Source organism: Coccomyxa subellipsoidea, assembly GCF_000258705.1.
Source record: "Coccomyxa subellipsoidea C-169, whole genome shotgun sequence".
NCBI classification, from domain to species: Eukaryota; Viridiplantae; Chlorophyta; class Trebouxiophyceae; family Coccomyxaceae; genus Coccomyxa; species Coccomyxa subellipsoidea.
Genome location: NW_005178040.1, coordinates 1308589 through 1328918, shown reverse-complemented (window position 1 = coordinate 1328918; position 20330 = coordinate 1308589). Strand labels below are relative to the sequence as shown.

General features: G+C 52.3%; 3 protein-coding genes across 3 annotated transcripts; 2 read left to right on the top strand and 1 right to left on the bottom strand.

Annotated features, from left to right (window-relative positions):
• Window positions 1-143: 143 nt before the first annotated feature.
• Window positions 144-6749, top strand: COCSUDRAFT_40125 (DDHD-domain-containing protein; the record flags this gene model as incomplete). The annotated part of the gene is made up of 17 exons (XM_005650370.1): window positions 144-297; window positions 574-658; window positions 774-909; window positions 1083-1259; window positions 1491-1625; window positions 1764-1837; window positions 2005-2167; window positions 2505-2654; window positions 2995-3123; window positions 3535-3702; window positions 3915-4085; window positions 4241-4379; window positions 4504-4611; window positions 4807-4990; window positions 5265-5509; window positions 5960-6150; window positions 6555-6749. The coding sequence occupies 17 exons, from the start codon at window positions 144-146 to the stop codon at window positions 6747-6749; spliced, it is 2604 nt and encodes an 867-aa protein (XP_005650427.1).
• A 357-nt stretch (window positions 6750-7106) lies between these two features.
• COCSUDRAFT_46416 (hypothetical protein) lies at window positions 7107-12963 on the bottom strand (the record flags this gene model as incomplete). Its single annotated transcript, XM_005650369.1, has 15 exons — window positions 7107-7883; window positions 8262-8455; window positions 8718-8888; window positions 9101-9363; window positions 9732-9873; window positions 9978-10172; window positions 10410-10528; window positions 10774-10927; window positions 11198-11331; window positions 11478-11652; window positions 11769-11930; window positions 12109-12183; window positions 12292-12354; window positions 12493-12576; window positions 12817-12963. The coding sequence occupies 15 exons, from the start codon at window positions 12961-12963 to the stop codon at window positions 7655-7657; spliced, it is 2307 nt and encodes a 768-aa protein (XP_005650426.1). The 3' UTR covers window positions 7107-7654.
• Window positions 12964-17233: 4270 nt separating this feature from the next.
• COCSUDRAFT_32414 (hypothetical protein) lies at window positions 17234-19994 on the top strand. Its single transcript, XM_005650368.1, has 7 exons — window positions 17234-17377; window positions 17552-17635; window positions 17805-17953; window positions 18054-18149; window positions 18311-18439; window positions 18811-19072; window positions 19362-19994. The coding sequence occupies exons 3-7, from the start codon at window positions 17810-17812 to the stop codon at window positions 19421-19423; spliced, it is 693 nt and encodes a 230-aa protein (XP_005650425.1). The 5' UTR covers window positions 17234-17377; window positions 17552-17635; window positions 17805-17809; the 3' UTR covers window positions 19424-19994.
• The last annotated feature ends 336 nt before the right edge of the window (window positions 19995-20330 follow it).

Sequence of the window (20330 nt, the reverse complement as noted above, 5' to 3'; positions counted from 1 at the left end):
GCTTCCCCGTCATGGCGCGTCTCAAGGAGTCATAGAATTGAAGCATGCCCTTTCAATTCTCTACACACTGAGGCAAGCATGAGTGCAGATCTTTGGCACGGCTGAAAGGCGTTGCGAGCATTCAAATTTCCTATAGCAGTTCTATGTGGACGATGAAGGAGGACATTGTCCCTGTTGCTCAAGCGGACTCTTCTGAGAAACCCCTCGCCGAAGACCTCTCTGCCGCTTGGTCATACGAGCCACTACATCCAGATCAGCTGCGCTGGTATTGGAACAAGCAGCCATTCTCCTTGAAAGGTCCGCTCAGTGCACAGAATATTTCAGTGGCGCACAAATGGGTGGCATCGTCCACCGATCTCGATCTTGTTGCTTTTCCTAAAACAAATGACAAGAGTTTGATTGCCTAGTACCTTTCTTCTCGCTGTATTATATGACCGTCTAGGGGTTACCTTGCATGGCATGGCAATGCAGCCTTCCTATCGCTCTAGGCATCACTGGCGACTGATCTGCATATATCAGATGACCATTTTTTTGTAACAGTATTGGCTCAGGAAGCACTTCTATGCCGTGCAGCTGTGTACCAGACAGATGTCCAGCACAGGGCACACCTGCAGCGCTTTGGGGATGCCGACAACCTCACTCTGGAAAAGACCTACAGGTAATCATCCGTGCAGATGGCAACGCCATCTTCAACCCATGACCTGCTAGCTGGTGCTCCAGGATGCTTGGGGATTTACAGCCACTGACAGAGTTGACCATTTGTTTGGCCACAGGGAACGACTGGATCAGCTGGAGAGGGCATGGTGGGAGGAGGAGGCAGAGCTCAGCACAGGGCTGGCAGAGCATGGGCAGGGCGGCAGCTCCTCAGACACAAATGCCAAGGAAGAGTGCGGGTCCAGCAACTGGCAGGTATGCCTGGGCGCTCTATCCTGCGCGATACACTTTCATGTACACAGTCCATGCTCCTGACAGTCCTAAGGCCCCTTGCAAAATCCACGACTTCGCATTTCTGGGCACATTGTATTCAGTACTTAATGCACTGTGCAGTTGTGGCAGTAAGTGATTGGGGGTTGGGCATGCAGGCATTTGTGGCTGGGGAGGGGCAGGGGGAGGCGGTGGGGGAACTGGTGCGCGGGGGGCTCTATGAGGTGGACATGATGCGGCGGCGCATGCGTTGCGTGTACTGGCCCGAGCATGCACACCGCGTGCACCGAGGCACCTGGTTCATGGAGAAGGGCACTGATTGGGTCCCCCTCAAGGTGAATCCTGCCTGTGCATGCCGGACTACCTCTGTCCCTGCATGGCCTGCTCATGCGTGAGGCATTCGCTGCAGGCATGCAGGGCACTGCCTAGAACAAGTCTACATCCCTTCAGTAGCGAATTGTGATGTGCTGGGAAGGATTTGTCTTGATTGACTGGGTGCTGGTCATGCATTCATCATGGTTTGAGAGATTGAGTAAATGCTTGCTGAGGAATGGCAATTGCATCAGGAGACGGTGGCGGATGAGTTGGAAGAGGGGTACCGAGGGGAGATATGGAATCCTGCCAGGGGCCATGTGCAGCAGCAGAAGCAGGGGATTGAGGCTGCGCGCCTGGAGCTGCGCTCCCTTATCAACGAGACAAAGGTGTATTCTTGTAAAGTGTCTCTGCACATTACATGATATGTCCCCATAGTTGAGAGGATCACAACGTTGCTTCTGTGAATGTAGCAAATCGGCAATACCCGGCATTCTGTCCTGAGAGTCAGCCATGCCTGCTTGCAGGGCATGTATGCGCTCTTTGTGAGCAGCCAGGAGATGTACCTGTGCAGGGACAACTACTCGGCATGGATATCAAGGTACCCCTCTCTTCAAGAGACAACAGCTGTCACGAGCTGTGCTGCCCGGATCTGAGATCAAGGCTTGCCCAGCATCTGCCTGAATGCCTGAACTGCGGCCAGATAATTGTGTGTCATTCCTGAGTGACAGCACCTGTCAAATTTTAGCTTGTACTTTGATGTTTCAGGAGTTGGAGCAGCAATCCGGCCATCGGTGTGCGGCTGCGCCGCGGCTACGAGGCTCCAGCTGCTGGGGCGGTGGAGGTCGACGTCAAGGCCGAGGAGGCCGACAATTTTGCGGCGCGTGTGCCCGTCAACCGGCTGGTCTTTGTCGTGCACGGCATCGGCCAGGTCGGCCACACTGGGCCCCATCTGCTCTGCATTCCCTTATTCTTGATGCATGAGTACCAACTCTCTGCATGGACCAGCTCCCACTGGAGGGCATTCGGCGCATGCAGCCATCCAATTGAGGCTCTTGCCACACCAAGAGCAAATGGATGGGGAAGCAAATGACAAATGTCGTTTGCAAATGTCTTGCAATGCACAGGCTGGCTGCAGGGTGAGGTGCATCTAACTTTTTGTGGGCCCTGGCGCGCTTCATGCATGCCACCAAACCTGTGCGTGAGCCTTGCCTTTGGTTTGGCAGCGTGGTGGCCCTCACTGAAGTGCTGGGACACTTTGCATGCAGAACCTGAGCGGCAGCAACATAGGGGAGGATGCGAGCAACGTGCGCAACAATCTGCGCGCGCTGGCGCTCACGGATGTGGACGAGAAGGAACGCGAGGCCGGCCGCACTGAGGTCCTGCCCGTGCAGTGGCGCAAGCACCTCAACCTCGACGTGCGCCCCTCCCCTTTCTTTAGCCATCCTCCACCGCGCTCCACTCCTTGAATAAGACTAGGGACCATGCTTATGGCTTGGTGCACATTGTCTTGCACGATGGTCCTCTGCCGAAGAATACATTCGTAGTGCAAGCAATGCTGAGCGCAAAGGACACGATGGTGGAATACTGATGGAGAGCGGTACCCTGCATTTTGCCCATTGCCCACCCTCAAACTCATAGTACAGTACCTCTGCATTGCCCGCAAATTTCCAGGGGGTAAGCTGTGAGCTGGAAGAGCTTACTTTGCAAATTGTCTTGCAAGTGTTGTGTGTTTCAGAAGCTTGGATTGTTGTCCAGATCGACGTGCTGGCGGATGCGCTGATGCCGCCGGGGGTGCGCAGCCTGCGGAGCATGCTGCACGCGACTGCAGTTGAGGTGCTGCTGTACCTGACGCCGCTGCACTGCCACGACATGCTGCAGTCCCTCGTCACCGCCATGAACGCCCAATTTGCAAAATTCATGCTGCGCCACCCCGACTTCCAGGCACGCACCCCTTGACTCCTGTTGAATTGAATATAGCGGCATTCCTCTTTAATTTTGCGGCAGATCCACTTACTGAAACCCTGCTGGCAGACAGGGCGCCACCAGCTGCATGCAATCCTTCACCCTGCCTGCTGTAGTCTGCTGTGAGCATGCCAGCTGGAGGCATATCTCTCTGAAGCTCTTCAGGGGAATCCCGAGAGAAATTTTTATGCGAGGATTGCTGATCGAGGAGGATGTGCTGCAAAAGTTGGTCATTTCTCACATGCATTGAACCTAGATGCATGCCATGAGGACAATTGCTAAGTAAGAGGGAGCATCGTCATGAAGGGGCATGACGAGTGATGAATGGTGCAGGGGAGTGTGTCTGTAATGGCGCACTCGCTGGGCAGCGTGCTCTCGTACGACGTGCTGTGCAACCAGCCGCAGCTACACGCCGCCCTACACCTCCACCAGCCGCCATCCCAGTCACCCGAGGCCATCCAGCAGGCCAAACGAGCCCGCCTATCCCCCATTGACACCCAGGTACCTTACTTCATTTGCAACCTGCGCGTCTCACTCCCCTTGTGCTTACATCCTTGTGTGAACTTCATCCCCTGGCTGTCAAGCCTGCAGCAGGGAGAATGCATACCCATTCTTGAGTGTCCACAACACCTTTAGCTGTCAAGCCTGCACCAAGGGGTTATCTGGGGTGGTCTCCTATCCCGTCTAGAATCAATGCCTGGATGTCAATGCAGGGCTTAGAATTTGGCGACAGGCCGGCAGGGAGCAGCCCCACGTCTGGCATGGGCAGCTCTGGAAATAGGGGACCCCTCAGCGGCAGCATTGACGCTGACCTCACTGACCTCTCCTGCATGCTCACCCCCATCGGCCAAGCCAGGTCGCCCACAGACTCCTCCAGGGAAGAGGTGCGCAGCAGCACCCTCACCTGCCTTCTCGGTCCCTTGCACAGCGGGCAGTCATTCTATGTCATCCTATCTAGCCTTCACAATGCTGCAGGTCTCTAAAGTCGGTTGTTGCTCTGCCTTGAAAGGCTGCAACCTGTGTGCATGTGGGTGTGCAGGAGAGGCGGCTGCGGGCAGAGAATGCGCGGCTAAGGAGGGAGCTTGCCCTGGCGCATGCGCATGCAGAGCGCGCTGCCATGGGGGCCGCTGCCGGCACCAGCGGCCAGCCGGTGCCTGCCAGGGGCGCCTCACCCACAGGTGACCATCCCATGCATGCAGCCCCAGAGTCTTAGAGATCATTTTTCAAATTTCTGCAGTGAACTGTGAGGGGAGCACATCAAAGGCGCTGCTACTAACGACTGGGGGGGTTCCGCATGTGCAGGAAGTGACCAGTATGCAACGGCGGCAGCCGCGCAGGAGGCTGCGCACCTTGCCCCTGCAGTGCAGATCCCCTCCCTCGACTTCAGCGTAGATCAGTTCTTCTGCATAGGTCCGCTTTGACTCAAGACCTCTTTTTCACCGAGCATGTCAATGCAGCGATTAGAACAATCATGCCCCTCCAGGTCTCATCGTGTTACAGCAAGTGATGTCAGAGCTACCTGGCTTAAGAAGAAAAGACTGTATGTCCTGTTTACTCATGCAGCACTTTTGGTAAAGATGTTGAGGCTTGGAGCTCCCCATGCAGGATCTCCGCTGGGCCTGTTTCTGGCGCTGAGAAAGGTGGACCCTGGCAAGGGGCGGGGCCTGGGCACGCGCACAGCCGCCGCGCTGATGCCGGGAGCGCCGGCGCAGCAGGGCCACGGCGACGGGCTGCCGGCCGTGCATCGCATGTACAACCTGTACCACCCCTTTGACCCTGTTGGCTACAGGTCCGGGCTTTATCCATCTCTTTTCTTCTCTGTACTGCACCATCGAAATCAGAAGAAAGACAAGCCTGTCGCATTTGATGTCCCTCGCCTTCTTGCTCAAGTTTTCCAGAGTGCGGGAATGAGCACTCTGTCGCTCGTTGAAGAGCAGCTGATCTTGACGCTGATAGCAAAGGAATGCCGAGAAAACGGCAGTGGCGGGCGGCATGGAAAATGTACACAGAGTTGGTTGATCAGGACAGGTGGCCTGATATTGAAAGGTGATGCGCGTGCTCAGGCTGGAGCCGCTAGTGATACCCGGCGCTGAGAAGCGGCGGCCGGTGTTTGCGGCGTACGCCAAGGGCGGCCGGCGGCTGCACGTGGGCCTGCAGGAGTTTGGCGAGGATGTGAGCGCAGCCATGAGCGCCGGCGCGGCCAAGGCATCCTCCGCACTCTTCTCCGGCATCTCTTCCCTCAAGCTTGGCGCCTCCTTTGTTGCCAACGCCGTTACCATCAAACGTGTCGACCCACGAGAAACCGAGGGTGCGCTAAACCCCGCCATCGTAGTGACTTCATATTGCACAACTAGCTTTGGAATTCAGCATGCATTCTGCATGAAAAATAGCCGCTGCGTTCGTTGCTGCGCTTGCAGGATCAGCGCTGCTGGAAGAAGGCAAATATTATTACACATGTAATAGCCACTATGCTGGCAGGGTCCAGGCTGAAAGGTAAGGTTGTGTCTGCTGGCACAGGCTCTGCACAGGCTCAAGGACCCAACGCCTATTTGCTCTCTGTCCAGTTGCATCCTCAATTACACACGGAATGTGCGCAGGATGAGCACTGTGCCTGTAAAAGCCGGGATGCAGCATGACACATAGCAGAGATACCGCAGTGACTAAAAGAGAGAATGAATTTCAGCAGGCTCAGTGACATAAAGAGTCTTTGCCATGAAATGCAAAGGGACAGAAGCTTTCCTCTTGCGTGGGGCGGCAGGGCTGAAGGAGGAGGAGGAGAGCAACGAGCAGGACGCGGCGGACAACGAGGCGCTGCAGAACACATCGCACGGCCTCAAGGACACCGCCATCTGGCGCCTCACCGACGGGCCCGGAGCGCCGCCCGACGTGGCTGCTCGCACCCCCGTCGCCAACCGCACCGCAGCCGGCCGCCTGGATTTCGTGCTTCAGGTGCTTGAGCAGCTTGCTTTTGATCCTGTTTAGCAGGCCATGTAAATTGACAAGCAGAATTGCATTCTTATGATCTCTCCTGTCTTGAGAGAGAAGAGGGGTTTGATGTCAGGGAACTCGATCTCGGTGCCCATGCAATAGATGAACAAGCATCCCCTTGGCATGTGGCGCCGCCAATAATTCGCTGCAGCTGTCCTGATCGCTTGGTGCCTCAATTGGCTTGCACATGCGCGGATTACGCTTTGTCCTGTTGGCCTGAGGCTTCTTGAGTGCCTCCGCGGTTTCAGTGGAGGCTGATGATAGCGCGTACTAATCCACAGAGCTAGAGAGCGGGCGTTGCTAGAGAGGGCAAAATAAGATCGGCGCTTAGAAGGTGCTCAGAAGGGCGATTGCGTGTGTCACAGACGGGCCCCACGGAGAACCCGTGGCTGAGCGCCATCAGCAGCCACTTTTCATACTGGACATCCGCGGACACGGCATTGTTTGTGCTGCGCGCTCTTCATGGTCTCGACGTGCGCCAGGGGATCTCCAAGGAGGTCGCCGCCAGCGCAATATCTCCCCTGGGATCTCCTACTGCTGCGGCCGCACAGCCCGCCTGAACCTGATGCCGGCTAGTGAGGAGCAGAGGATTTTGTAAATGTCACGTGATCTCCCTTGGTGTACAATTTGTGCTTCTAAATGTAGAGTTTGGTGACGGAGTGTGGCACACTGTTCGTGACAACACTGCTTTCCTATAGGCATGCAATACAAGAAGTTTTAAAAAATAATATACTCTCATTTATAATTTTGTTAGTCTCCAAGAGAGGCCCCAAAGAATTATCAGCTTAATATGCTGAGGGCTTGTACAGCGGCGCAAAGCTGGTCTAAATTGGCATAGATAATGCAGGAAAGCAGGAAGTTCGAGTCACATCGTGCTCTACAATTTTAGTCAGATCTGTTTGGGCTCACTGGGTACTGCTCGGGTTGATCCTCTTTACAAGATGTATTCTAGATGTGCACAACTGCACGTCACTTGTAGCTCTGCACCTCTTGCGTCTCTTATTGTCTAAGAGTTATCAGGATATCCTGGTCAGAATTGTAATTATAGAGAGCTCCAAATGAAGTCAAGCACTGCCATCAGCTCAAACACTCCCCTCAACCGGTTAAATAGGATTGACATGTTGCAAGTGTCAAATTGTTGGAGCTGTCAGCGCACTCAGAATGATTGGCAGGAGACCTTCTCTGGCCAACGTAACTATCTCAGTGCATGCCAGCACTCAACAAATAGGACGCACTTTTGCAGCTGTCTAGTAAGCACCACATTAACCAAATCAAATCCCCCTCCTTGTTTGAATATGAAGTGCAGACGTACAGCTGAAGAGATCTGTCTAGACGCCTGTAAGGGAAACAGAAAATTGCTGCTCTTACTAAGCCCAAGGAATACTGAATCTGGTACTGTACAGTTGTGGCAACTTGTTTGTGCTTGCGACTGCTGGGTGCTCCAGATCATGCATGCAACGGAGGATTATCGCCATGCCATGTGAGGCTCTGAATAGCCTTTGTCCAGCATCTCAAACTCGAATCTGAAGCCCATGTTGGGGCTCTGGTCCCCGTACGGCTGCCACATGACGTAATTGGTGCCCCAGATATTGTTGGCCAGGTTGAAGGACATTCCCTGTGTCATGTCCGACGGCGTCAGAGGATTGGGGAACGGGTTCGGCACCCCAGGGCTCACCAGAGCACAGTCCAGCGTCCTGCACAAAAACAATTTCAGCTGAGGAACCAAGCCATGAGGGAAAGCATATCTGAAGACGGAGCAAGTGCTGATGAAGGGAGAGAGGGCTGCCTTGCAGGTGTAAGACAGTGGACCAACAAAATACGCCTCCTGGCCCAGGAGCAGTAATGATCACATTGCACACAATTTATTGAATATCATTGAGCCCACGCCTGCCGTAGTGCTTTCTTTGGGAGGTCACGTTGTGCAGACCCAGCGTGCCGCATCGTGACTGCCTTGTACAAGTATGACTCAAACAAGGACTGTGGGCCAAGGCAAAGCCCACAGTCTTTGCTACACACACCTTCAATCCACACAAGTGTGGTTTGAAGGTGTGGGTTGCAAGTGTTGGGCGTACCTGATCCTGAGCTGCTCCCAGCTCTTCTTGTGGCCCAGCCCTCGCACGAGCACGCCGTCATCATCCACCCCGTGCATGGAGTGGCTGCCATTGCGCACGATGTCTGTGGGAGACACTAGGCTGCCTAGCTTTGACATGCCCCACGTGTCCGGGTCGGCCACCTGGGGATCTGGTGTGAACCTCACCCACAGCGCCTGCACATGAGATACACTCTCTCTGAAGATCAGAAGCAATTTTAGTGTCCTGAGATCTGGTGAAAGTGCTTCTGGAATGCAAAGGATGAGAGAACAAGCATTGCACCAAAACTTTACATAAGAGCCTCAGCAGCAGGAGTTCATTCTGAAGAGTGTGTTGCTCCTTAGAAGGCAGGAATATAAGAGTGTTATTGGGATGTCTGTGGAGCTCCAAACGCAGGACAGGGAGCCAAAGAAAAACTTGCTGGCAGCAGCTGCTCACCTCTGGCAGGCGCGTGGCGGTCTTGTTGACCCACAGCACGTTGTAGAAGAGGCGGTCATCGGCCGAGGGAGACTTGAACCACTGCCAGATCTGTGCTGGGGCTCCCACTCGCGTCTGCAAGTCTTCGGGGAGCGTGCTCACAGAGAGCACCTCAAAACTGCCCTCATTGTCCTGCATGCGCAGATGAGTTTGCACATTATAAAACGGGCTGAGATAATTACCACAAGGTCAATTTCCGCAAGATGGTGGTGGGTTTTATCCTTTCCAGAATACCCATGCAAACAGAGCACCAAACAACAAGACCTCAATGAAACTTGGTTCTGACAGAATAAGAATGCAACTCTTATTGTGCTGCTGGCCTCAAGAAGAGGCGAGAGCAACACCTGCTTGCTCCACGTCTGCTGCACAGTGGCGTAGGTGTTGGAGCGGTTGGTTTCAGCATGGGTGTCAAGGTCCTGCTTGCCAAAGTCCTTTCGGAACCACCAGTCGTCGCTGCGTGACACATACTGGTATTGGTCCCAGATGACCTTGTAGTCCTCCTCAGTGTATGTGCTGTACATGAAGCGCCCCAGGGGAGTCTTGCTGCTCGCCCACTGCGCGCCCTGCCGCCCGTTGTTCCACTTGCGCGACAGGCCAGACAGGCCACCTGAGTGCACACAATAGCACCAGTGTATAAAGTGCCCTGTTGCGCTTGATGTGGACCTTTTGCAAGATACACCAGGTGTTTGCAATTGCTCTGTCGCGCTGCATTTGTCCAGTACACCTCACCTGACTGCGCAGAATGGCACCATTATTATCCAGAACACTTGATGTAGACCTTTGCAAGATACATAAGGTCTGAGCAATTGCTTTCTCAAGCTGCATGCTTGCCAGCGATTTTTATGGACAGGCATCCTGGGAACAGTGGCTCACGACAAGGGACTAAACAAATATTGCCCAAATATTGCCAAATTCAACACTGCTTTCTAAATGCTATGCAATGTTAAATACCGTAGTTCAGACTAGGAGTGTTACCTGACACAGGGTCAATGGTGATTGTCCAGGCATGGGACGAGAATGTCAGGTTGTCAGCCTTCCCAAGGAGAGTAAAATCCCCAAGATCGGGAACAACCTCCAACTCTGCCAGTTCCTCTATGGCGCCATCCGATTTGAACCGCTGCACCAGAACACAGTAATATTGTCAGATTCCTCTTCTTTCCATGACAGTCCGTGGTAATGCAATTCACTGCGCTGTGGTCATGGAAGGTGCACAGGACGCACCGCACTGACAGGCCCCGAGCTGGCTTCTTTCAGTGCCTCCAGTGCCCATCTGTTGTAGGAGGCTTGCCGCGTCCAGGCGTTTGTCATGTAGATGTAATTCTGCTGCCCTTGCACAGCTGCAAACGCATCATTGCTCCAGTTGGTGTAGTCGTTGAGGTAAACCTTCACATCTGGGCCCCAAGTGTGCTCTGGGACCTACAGGAGCAAACAGCACCTCAAAACGTTATCACTCAATGAAGTGACAAACAAATTATCCAAGGCAATGGCAGGCCATGTTGCACAATAGACACCTGCAGTCTCTTCCCACACAGCACAGCAGAAGGAACAGATACTAGACGCAGCCACTTGTGAGCAGGTAGGAAGAAAGCATGAATTCCTTGTACCATTATTTTGAAATTTGAATTGCAGGCAGGAACAAAAACAAAAGTTTACCTTGATGAGCATGCGGGTGAAGTTGCGCATGGGGTACTCATCCGCCCGGCTGAGCATGGTTCTCCGCATGCGCATGAGTGCGCGGAATTCTGCCACCTTGTGTGCATCGCTCTGTACCCCTGCACACGCACATGTCCTCAGATTCTCTCAATACTCATGAGGTTCATGAGGTTCATGAAATTGTATCAGCACCCATCTTTTGGCTCTAAATTGAAGAGTGCGAGTGAGGCCTATCGCATGTTTGCGGTCGCAGGAACCTGCTGCGCTGGTCAAATAATGTTGCTAGGAAACAAGCTGGTGAGTGTGAGTGACAGTCCTGGTTTGTGCGTGCGCATTGGTTTCTGCATGCTTAGTAAGACCTTACCATAGATCCAGGTGTCGCCGATCTCCTTGGTCACCACTGGGAGGTCCAGGGAGTCCTTCTTGGCAAGCAGCTCCGTGGTGAATGCATCAAAGGTGGAGGAAAACACATTGGCGCCCGGGAAGTAACCCCTCACCAGGTTAAAGATCTCAAGGACCTGCATGCACAATCAAAACACTTGATTTTTGAAGAAACTATCTGCATCAGCATGACAGATGTCCCAAGCATGCTCTGGGTCAGAGCGCATGCGCTGTTTCTGTGGTCAGATCTCTTCATGCACGTGCGTGTGACACGGTTAAATGGGTAGAAATGTGGGCACCCATCACCAGAAAAGCTGTCCTATCCACGATGGCAGTCTTGAGGAGGAAATCAGCAACACATCAGCTATCAAGTGCATGACTTTCCCATGCAAAGTTGTTGCAGTCACCTTGGTTGAGTTTTGCGGGCCTGAGTTGTCACCCAGATTCCACGCAGCACACAGGACGTGGTTGAGGCCCTCCACAGTGACACAACCTTCCATGGGGTCCTTGCCCTTATCAACAGGTGACCCCGAATAACCACCTGAACAACACACAAGCATTCAGTTGTTCAAGATTCTAAACCACAGCTCCCCTACTGCTGTTTCTCTGCTTCGGCATTGATTCAGCAGAGAATAAGCCGTAGCACAGAGAGCATGAAGTATGTAATCGCTGCGTTTTGGTGATCACCTGGGTGCCACATGGCAATCAGCTCAGTCCCAGACTGTATGTCCCGCCACAGGAAGGGAGTGTTGTATGGAACATCTGGGGGAGCCGACCCCCCATTGACCCCCAGAGTCACTGCCTTCACCCCAGAGTCCACCAGCACAGGCACCGCCGCCCGAGTGAAGCCGGGAATATCCCTCTGCAGCACTAAATTAGTTTCACCAATGCTGTAACTGTGAAGGCATCGAAAGCGAGGCATGCAGGTCCAGGAAATAAGGTAATTGAGCAATTGGGTGAAGGGGGATTGTAATTTACCTGGCTCATTGTGATTTTTGGAGGCAGGCCGAAGGCTGCATCAAGCTCGTGAGTGAGCTGGATACTGGCTTGCAGCATGGACCTGTCCATGAACTCCAGCTCTGCATTGTGGGGCATGGCGTGCCACCAAATGTCCCCATTCTGCACCGCCTCTATAAATGCCTGCATGCACAACAGTTCGAGTTTCAGCAAGGCCCACCAGAATCCTGTGCCACAATCCCATCAGGGACGCCAGCATATTGGCATGTTTGCTAAGAATGCAGATGTTTCCAATCAGACAAGTTGGCATGTCTGCTAAGAATGCGGGTGTTTTGTATCAGACAAGTGGTGCATTCCGCACCTCTACCGCCGGTCTGCTAGGGCACCTGATGCCCATATTGGGAGGGCAGTCCAGAAACAAGGACACCAGGTATGACTGCACAGATCACACATGGAAATCAATACTTTGTCAGAATGATATGATGAGCAGACATGTCCATGCACAGTGCACAAGGGAGGTCTGCACGCTGGAGTAAGCTCTTACATGAGTCATGTATTTCATGCGCTCTGTTCCGCCCAACTGGCGGAGCTCATTGGCGCATTTTATCTGCACAACATACAAAATGCACTCAGCAAAAGCACTGGCTGTCAGTGGTCATCTAGTGTGGTTGTCAGAGAGTGGGCACACTAGCCCACAATCATGGGCACTTGCAAAACATGTTTGTGCAGCAGAACGAATTAGTACCGCAGCTGGGTAGTGTTCTTCAAAGTTGAAGTTGATGATGTCGTTGTCCGTGCCACCCTTGCCGTCTTTATCGAATCCAATGTCCTGTTACACAAGAAACCTCATGTTTCTTGAAAGTAAAGTGCAGTTCTCTCATATCCCCAATGTTCCATTTTAGAGACGTAATAGGGCTGTGTTATCCGATTATTGCCTTATTGCACACCCTGTGCGACCAGACTTTGCAGCCTAGTAAAGTATATATCACGATGGCTCGGCAGGGCATGTCTCGGTACGGTCAGGAGGTACATCACACTGAACGAGTAAAAAAATTCAAGATTTTCTTACCAAATGGTTCGAGAACACGATGTGGACGTTCAGCGGTTCATTAGCCTCAACTCTAGCAAGGCCGTCTGAGTCATCTTTGGGGCGGAAGTCCGTCACGGCTATAGCATAGCCAAGAGAGAGAATCAGAAGGCACAAAATTGCATTCATTATTCAGTCTTCTCAAGTCAACTTGCTCTACCCTGTCTTTAAACACTAGGACCGTGCACGACGTCTGCATTCAGCCTGTCAATGCCTTCTGCACCAACGATTCAGCTACCCTGGAAATTGAAGGAAAATCAAACATAGCTCTTCTAGTACACAATGATTTGATTTGTTCCTGCACACAAGAAGAATTGACGCACTTCGTCTGGAGCTAATTTGCATGACAAATCTTCCGAACCCTGCCATGTCAGCACAGGCCAATCCATGGATCCCCTTCCTTTGGATGAAAGAGTTTCTGTGATTGCTAGCACTGCTTGAACACGTCTTGAAAGCTTGAAAGGACCAGTCCATCCTTTCGTAGTCAGTTACAATAGCGTGACGGGACGAGAGCAGCAACTAAAGTACCCTGACAGAAGTTTACTGTTCAGTTGCCGGCCAAAACTAGCCTTGGACATCACCATCTATCACTTGAGATATCGGTAACACAATATATGAATCTACATGAAGATAAAGCAATGTTCGTATAACGGAGAGCGGTACCGCACGACCTCAGCAATACAGCTCAAACTAACCATGCGAAAGCTTGCACCTAGGTTGCTTCTTGTCGCTGCTCTGCTGTATGGGGCAGCAGCATCCAATCAATGCAACAGAGCCCTATTCAATGAAGGATGCGGTGTGTACATTTCAGACTTTTCATTGTGTCACTCTTGCTTGTATATACCAAGATTCACGGCGGCGAGTTGTTACTGTTGTTGTATACAGGTCCCAAAGACGTCTCAAAGGAGCAATGTCATGCTTTGAACTGCTGCTACAGCACTATAAAACCAAATGATACCTCCAGCCTGCCAGGGCCGAACTGCTTCTATCCGATCAATGCTGAGATCAGCTCTTACGCTGCCACAAAGCTTTCGAGAGGGATCGATGCTGTAGGTACGTGGTTTCAGGGGCCTCTCGTTGTCTTCACATGTGCCAGCACAAGCTAATTTGACCTTGAAACCCCCCGTACTGTAAGGGTCACTGGATCAAGCTGGCCAAGGTTCGGAATTCTTGTGCTGCCGTGCGCAGAGCTCGCAGCCCGTACTGCTGCTCAGAAGTACACAAAGAGTCAATGCAAATGGGGCTTGCCGGTGCTTGCGCCGGGCAACAGGTCGGGGGATGGATGGGGCCTGGGCTGGGACAATCTCCTGGAAGTAGAGATCATTGATGTGGAGACTGCAGACTCCATGGAGGTGGCCTACATGCATCTCTGTTACACTTTATTGACTCCGTTGACATCCTGCAAACTGATGGGCGAATTAAATAGAAAGTCTGGATAGGGAAAAATGGTTTATGTTGTGTATGGCCCACGGTTGCTTGAGTCTTGCTCGGATCCGGCGAGTCCAACAAGAGGAACATTTTGTGGCAGGCTGTACCTGCAGCTTGCCTGCAGACACACCTTGCAACCGACAGGAGAAGCGTGTAGTAAAAATTTCCGGGGTGTAGAAGAGTAAAGCGTGGTGAAGAAAATGGGTCACCGCAGGATGTCTCACAGAGTGGATGTGCAGGGGTATGACATAGTATTCTATGGGGACTCCATATCGGAGAATTGGAGGGGGACGTCCGGAGGGTTGCACTGGAAGCTCTGGGACGGCAGGCTGGATACAAACTTCGTTGCCTCTGACATGCGCGCTGTTTTTCTGGCGTTCTTCGGATACAAGTACCGGGCGGGCATCATGGCCATTGCTGGTGAATTCCGAAAACTGCAAGTGTTTGTTTGCAGTTCTTTGTCAACTGGATGCATCAGTTGGCTTAGCTGTCATGTCAATGGGTATGGCAAGATGCTTGTCAGAGCACCAATCCCTCTGTGTTGTCAAAGACCGACATGAATGAGAGATTACATTTGTATTGCAGGTGACCAGATTCATTTGTATTGCAGGTGACCAGATTGGGCATCTGTGGTGGAGGATGCTGAATGGCCAGCTTCCTCGCAAGCCTCCCAAGGTGGCAGTGGTGCTCATCGGCACAAATGACCTCTACGCTGTATCAGAGTGCACACAGGAGAGCGAGATTGAGCTGATGGCATCTGTCAAGGACATCAGATCAAGGTGCACCCCTTTCCATTTGCAACCGCCTCACAGCACCAATCCTCAAAATGTTTTTGTCTCACGTTGATGTACCCTGCAATCCTGGAAGATCATGCAAGGGGGCATAGGGCGCTTGCATGTTCCAAACACAGACTTGTTTGGCTTGAGCGTCAGCTGAAGGCGAGGCACCTTGGAATGCAGGTTTGAGGCGATGCTGAGTGACATGAGGAAAGCAATGCCGGGCACCCAGATCATAGTGCAAGGGCTTCTCCCACGTGGCGCAGACTTTGCTGCCAATAAATTCACCTATCCCAACAACTTCACTTCAGCAGTGGCGTACCTCAACGCCGAGTACCAGGTATGCACAGGTTCTCGCCAGGCATGAGTCAGAAGTAGTGCAGGGTGAGAACAAATGCTGTGTCACATCTTGTGCTGCACCGCACGGTAATTGCTGGTCTGCTGTGTGTCTGCCTGGATTAATTGAACCATCTTGCCTGTGGCAGAAAGCGACCATGGCAGATCCAAGCCTTCACTACATCTATTGCGGCGGAGGATTTCTTACATCCACCGGAGACGGCATCGATCCAGTAAGTTTCTGAGAACACTCTTCATGCACACATGAAGCTTCCTAGCGCGCTGCCCACCTTGCATGGTAGCCTAGATGGTGCATGCCTTCGCTCTGGCAAGCCCTGAAGTGTATCAAACAAGATGCCTTGCCGCATGACAGTCTTCCCGCGGTGCAGCTGAGAGTAGCGTTCAAAGGATTGAGTCATGAATTTGATCTCTGTGTATACTGAGGCAAGCTTCTGTCACTTGCGCAGACGGTGATGCCAGATGGCCTGCATCCAAACGCAGACGGACTGAAGCTCATCGCAAAATGCCTGAAGCCCTTGATCGAGAAGCTCATTCCCTCCAACTCTACGCAGCCGAGTGCCAGTGACATGGCTACCCTTGCCTACCTGATCAAGGGCGCAGGTATGCTCTGGGATGATTCTGCCATTTCTGACACTTGAACGGAGGAGTCACTTTCTTGAAAGTGGGCCAGCTGGATATGGCCATATATGGAGTCAGAACTTGCATGCCAGGCTGCTATCCAGAAAGCAGGGCATGGTGGTGGCATGATCAGGTGTGTTGCACATGTCGCGAGCCTTAGATTGGGAGCCGAACCTTGGGGTGGGCATGTTCAGGTGCAACGGATTCAAAGTTGACCATGGACCTTGGAGCTGATACGCCTGGCTACGTCACCGCAGCGGCCCAAGCTTCTTTGCAACAGCGCCAGGCAACGCCGTGATCACTGACCGACTGGAGCAGATCAACTCATTTGCAATACACCATGAAAGATTCAGGATACAGAAGCATAACAAGACAATTTCATCACATCTGGAAGAGGCAGAATCCAGCAATTGCACTGAATAAGTGCGTGTATTTATTTTGAGCTGGCGAGCCACGAGCCAGGCTTGCGTTTGACTTGGAGCTCATCCAGTCGCTTTCCAGCTGTCTTCCTATTTATTTTGGGCTGGAAGCATGCGCAAGTCCTCCCATGCGAATTGCCAACAGACTGTCAGCAGTCAGGTCTTGGACGTTTCAATAGGTATAAGTTGCAGGTCTGCTCTAGAGCACAGAGAATACGCTTAAAAAGGGCCAACATTCCCGTGAGTACTCAATGATTTGATTTAGATTTTTGTCTTTAGATTCTGCAACCGTTTGCGGATTTCATTTTCTCCTTTGTGCGGCCATTCATATCATATTTGTCCTTGCATGGCGCCAGCTGCATTCATGCACTCGTTTGAGGCCATGAAGCGTGAGATGTACATGTGAGAGCAGCGCGTGGACAAGGCAATTAAGATTACATGAATCTGTTAGGTGCACTTAATCACGTTTAAGGCAGGCTGACTAGGGTAGTGAGGCAATTGCTCCTAGAAATGTACATTCCCTAGTGTATTAAAGCTTTGCCGTCGTGTGAAATGTATAGCAAATCTGCATCAGCTATGCTGCTGACTGATCAGATAGAGGGAGCCATGATGGAAGGGCATGCTGTACTTGAGCCACAATGAGAAGAGGCCATTGCATCCACCATCTGAGCTTTAGGAGTTTGAATGGTGAAGGGAAGCAAGATAGATAGAACGCAACATGTGGGTCCCACGTGGGATTTTTTTCGCATATCCCTTTCCATATACGTCTTCAATTTCCGCGTGATGTTATGGCAAGAGCAGTGCCCCATTTGGTCGACAGAAAATAAGGAATGCTTGTATCTGTCCGGGCTCTTCCTTTGCATCAGTGCAAGAGCAAAATGCAGGCCACGCTATTCTGCTCTGGGTCCACTGCCAAGCCCTGCGCCATGCTAAATCGACCCCAGGGTAAGTAACTGCCCAAGTTTGCTTTCAAAATCTTCTGTGGTACTTGTGAAGGTGTTTGAATGTTGTATGGCGTCCTATCTTAGGAGGTCCACTAAAAAATGCCGTTCAGATCGCCCCCGCAAACTCGGCCGATCCTCGAAGACTGAGGGCTAATTGCTGTCTCTCTGTCCACAGATCTCCCTAGCATGAGGCATGACCTTCCCTTCATTACAAGACGAAACGCACTTGGAGCTCGTCTGTCATCGAGAATCCAAACAGGTGCCCATCCCCTAATCTGCATTGTGTCCCAACATTGTGTTGATGTGAACAGAAGGTATTCTTCGTCCCCGGTAGACAAGACAATTCGATGCCTACGAATGGTTCTTAATGTTTGCAAGGAGCAAAAGACACAAAGCCAAGTCCAAACTGATATTCTTGCCTGTGACAGGGAGAATGCAGCTGTCAGTTCGTGCAGCAAGCGCTGTTGTAGAGGCAAAGCCGAAGACGGACTTGATATTGATTCCCGGTGGTAAGGGAAAGGCAACGCACATGAAGAAGGGCGACCTGTTGAAGGTCATCAACACCCATGGCAAGCAGGTGAGTAGTGCTTGACCAAAATGGGGACGCTTTCAATGCAATTTGAGTTCCAATGCATGATATTTTTTCAAAACGGGTCACTAGCTTGCTGTGCACTCAGGTGGTGGACTTTTGGGCTTTCAGCACATCGGAATGGGGCAAGGAAATCATGTCTATGCACCACACCCGCAACGCCCTGCAGAAGATGACACCCCAGGTGCGCCTGCCCTCCTCACCACATGTCACCCATTCAATTGTTAAGTGCAAAGGCATGTTGAGCACCCCATCTCTCTCACTCTTTGTGCAGCACATGTAATGCCAGCAATGAGTAACACATCCAGTTGTCAGATTTGTAAGCTGGCATGCTGACTGGCGCAGGCTGGTGACACTCTGTACACTGCGTCCATGAAACCCATCATGACAATGCTGGAGGACTCCGGCCCCGGCGTCCACGACACCACAGCCGCCGCCTGCAGCTACGGCCTCTACGTGCTGCAGATCGGAGAGGTGCCGCCCCTTTCCATCGTCTTTTCTACTGATCTCTTTGCTACTGAGACCTAGCACAGCCACACCAGCAAGCCCCATTGCATGCATGCACAGACCTCATGCAGTCGACCAGCCCATGACACCAGGGCAGCTCTTGCCAATGTCACAAGATAATAATCGCGGTGGCCAATTTCATTCAGAATTCTGCCCGAAATCAGTGAGCCTAAACAGAATGCAAGACATACAAGGCACTGCGAGCGCCAAGAAGAGCGGGGCTGCTGCGCAGTTCAACATGTGCTGGTTGCATGTACGCGCAGGAAAGGTGCTCCTCGCGGAGTCAAAGTTGCAGTGATGCGACTTTGAACGGGTGTTCTGTGTGCATGTGCGCGCAGGAGGCTGCGAAGGAGCACGACAGCTGCACCAACAACCTGTACAACGCGCTGGCCGAGCTGGACCTAGCTCTGGCCGAGGACCCGCGCTACGGCTACTACACTCCGGCGCCCTTCAATCTGTGGATGAACGTGACCGACACGCCTGACGAGTCTGGCTACTGCTGGGTCATGCCCCCTCAGGATCAGAAGGCCGGCGACTACACCGTCTTCCGCGCCGAACAGGACTGCGTCGCCGCGTTTTCAGCCTGCCCCTGGGACATCGGTGCGCCCCACTCCCGTCTCATGCTCTAGGCAAAGAATGGCTGTGCTGAGCTGCAAGCGATGTGCAAACCTTGGGTGTTGATGACAAGCAGACTCTCTGAGACTTACCAGGACTCACAGGGGGTAAGGAGTCATTAGAATCAACCCATGATGTGGTACGCATTATTACAAAACCGGCCAGACTTGGAGTGGTGGATATACGGGGGGCGGTGGCGGATAATGGCAACATTGCTGTCACTTCCCAGAAGCAGAGAGGAGAGGTGATGTGTGTGTTTTGTTGTGGTGTGCAGGTGACATGAATGGTCCGGGCGGCGAGCCGCAGGACTGCCACTTCCAAGTGTTCTCCGCCTAGTGCCCAGCTGCGCAGCTGCGAGGGAGGAACCCCCATGAAAAAGCTCACAGAGGATCCTCATAAGAATGAGTTTTGCTCCATAATTGATGACATATTACGGGTCAGGGATGCTGCAGTACAGGAGAGGGCCATGATTGACTTGCAGCCATTTTGGCAAAACGATTGACAAAAACTCGCAGTGACAAGCCAGCTGCCAGATTGAGGTTAGCGTGTTGATCCTGTGCAAACATCTAGAGCCACCATGCGGCATGTATCGAATGTGAAGTTTGTGTCAGAAGAAAGCTTGAAGCTCAGGGTCTTGGTGAGAGCCAGTGCTGGCTAGAGGGTGCGCGATCAGGCAGGCAGCCGCTGTGCGGCACCGGCAAATACATTCTTAAAGTGGCAGCAATAGTGTTTCGCAGTACATGTTGAACACTTGTCGTAGGAGCAAAGCGTTTGCATTTGCTCCCCCCTGTGATCAAGATCAGCATGGAATTCAAGAGTGCAATAGTGTAAGGTTGATAGCTTCATTGCCGCTCACACGACAACTGGACAAAGAGAAATGCCGACGTGTAAATTACGCAGGGTGCAAGTCGGCTTGTTTTGAGATTGTGGTCTTCCACTTCACTGGCTTGTTGACACGCATGCATGCACGGGACCCCCCAACCTTGGACAGGTTGTTGGCTGACTATTCCAAGCACACACCAGTCGGGATCCTGCAGATCTCATCACCAATCGTCTCTTGGTGCTGGCATCAACATTTTGTAAATGTACAGGTAATTTGTGGGTTAGGGCGGATCGTGTGACACCGATGTCAACTTGATTCTCTTCTAAGACAGTTCGGACGAGTCCGACAATGCTGGCACCTCGCTGCAGTGCAGTGTTGGTCTGCTCGCTAGCAGCTACAATCCTTGTGTCCGCCAATTTG

Excerpts from the sequence above, each read along its gene's own strand:
- COCSUDRAFT_32414 (XM_005650368.1), top strand. The coding sequence starts at position 17,810 with ATGCAGCTGTCAGTTCGTGCAGCAAGCGCTGTTGTAGAGGCAAAGCCG. Across the intron at positions 17,954-18,053 it reads TCAACACCCATGGCAAGCAG|GTGGTGGACTTTTGGGCTTT; the intron begins GTGAGTAGTGCT and ends CTGTGCACTCAG. Across the intron at positions 18,440-18,810 it reads ACGTGCTGCAGATCGGAGAG|GAGGCTGCGAAGGAGCACGA; the intron begins GTGCCGCCCCTT and ends ATGTGCGCGCAG.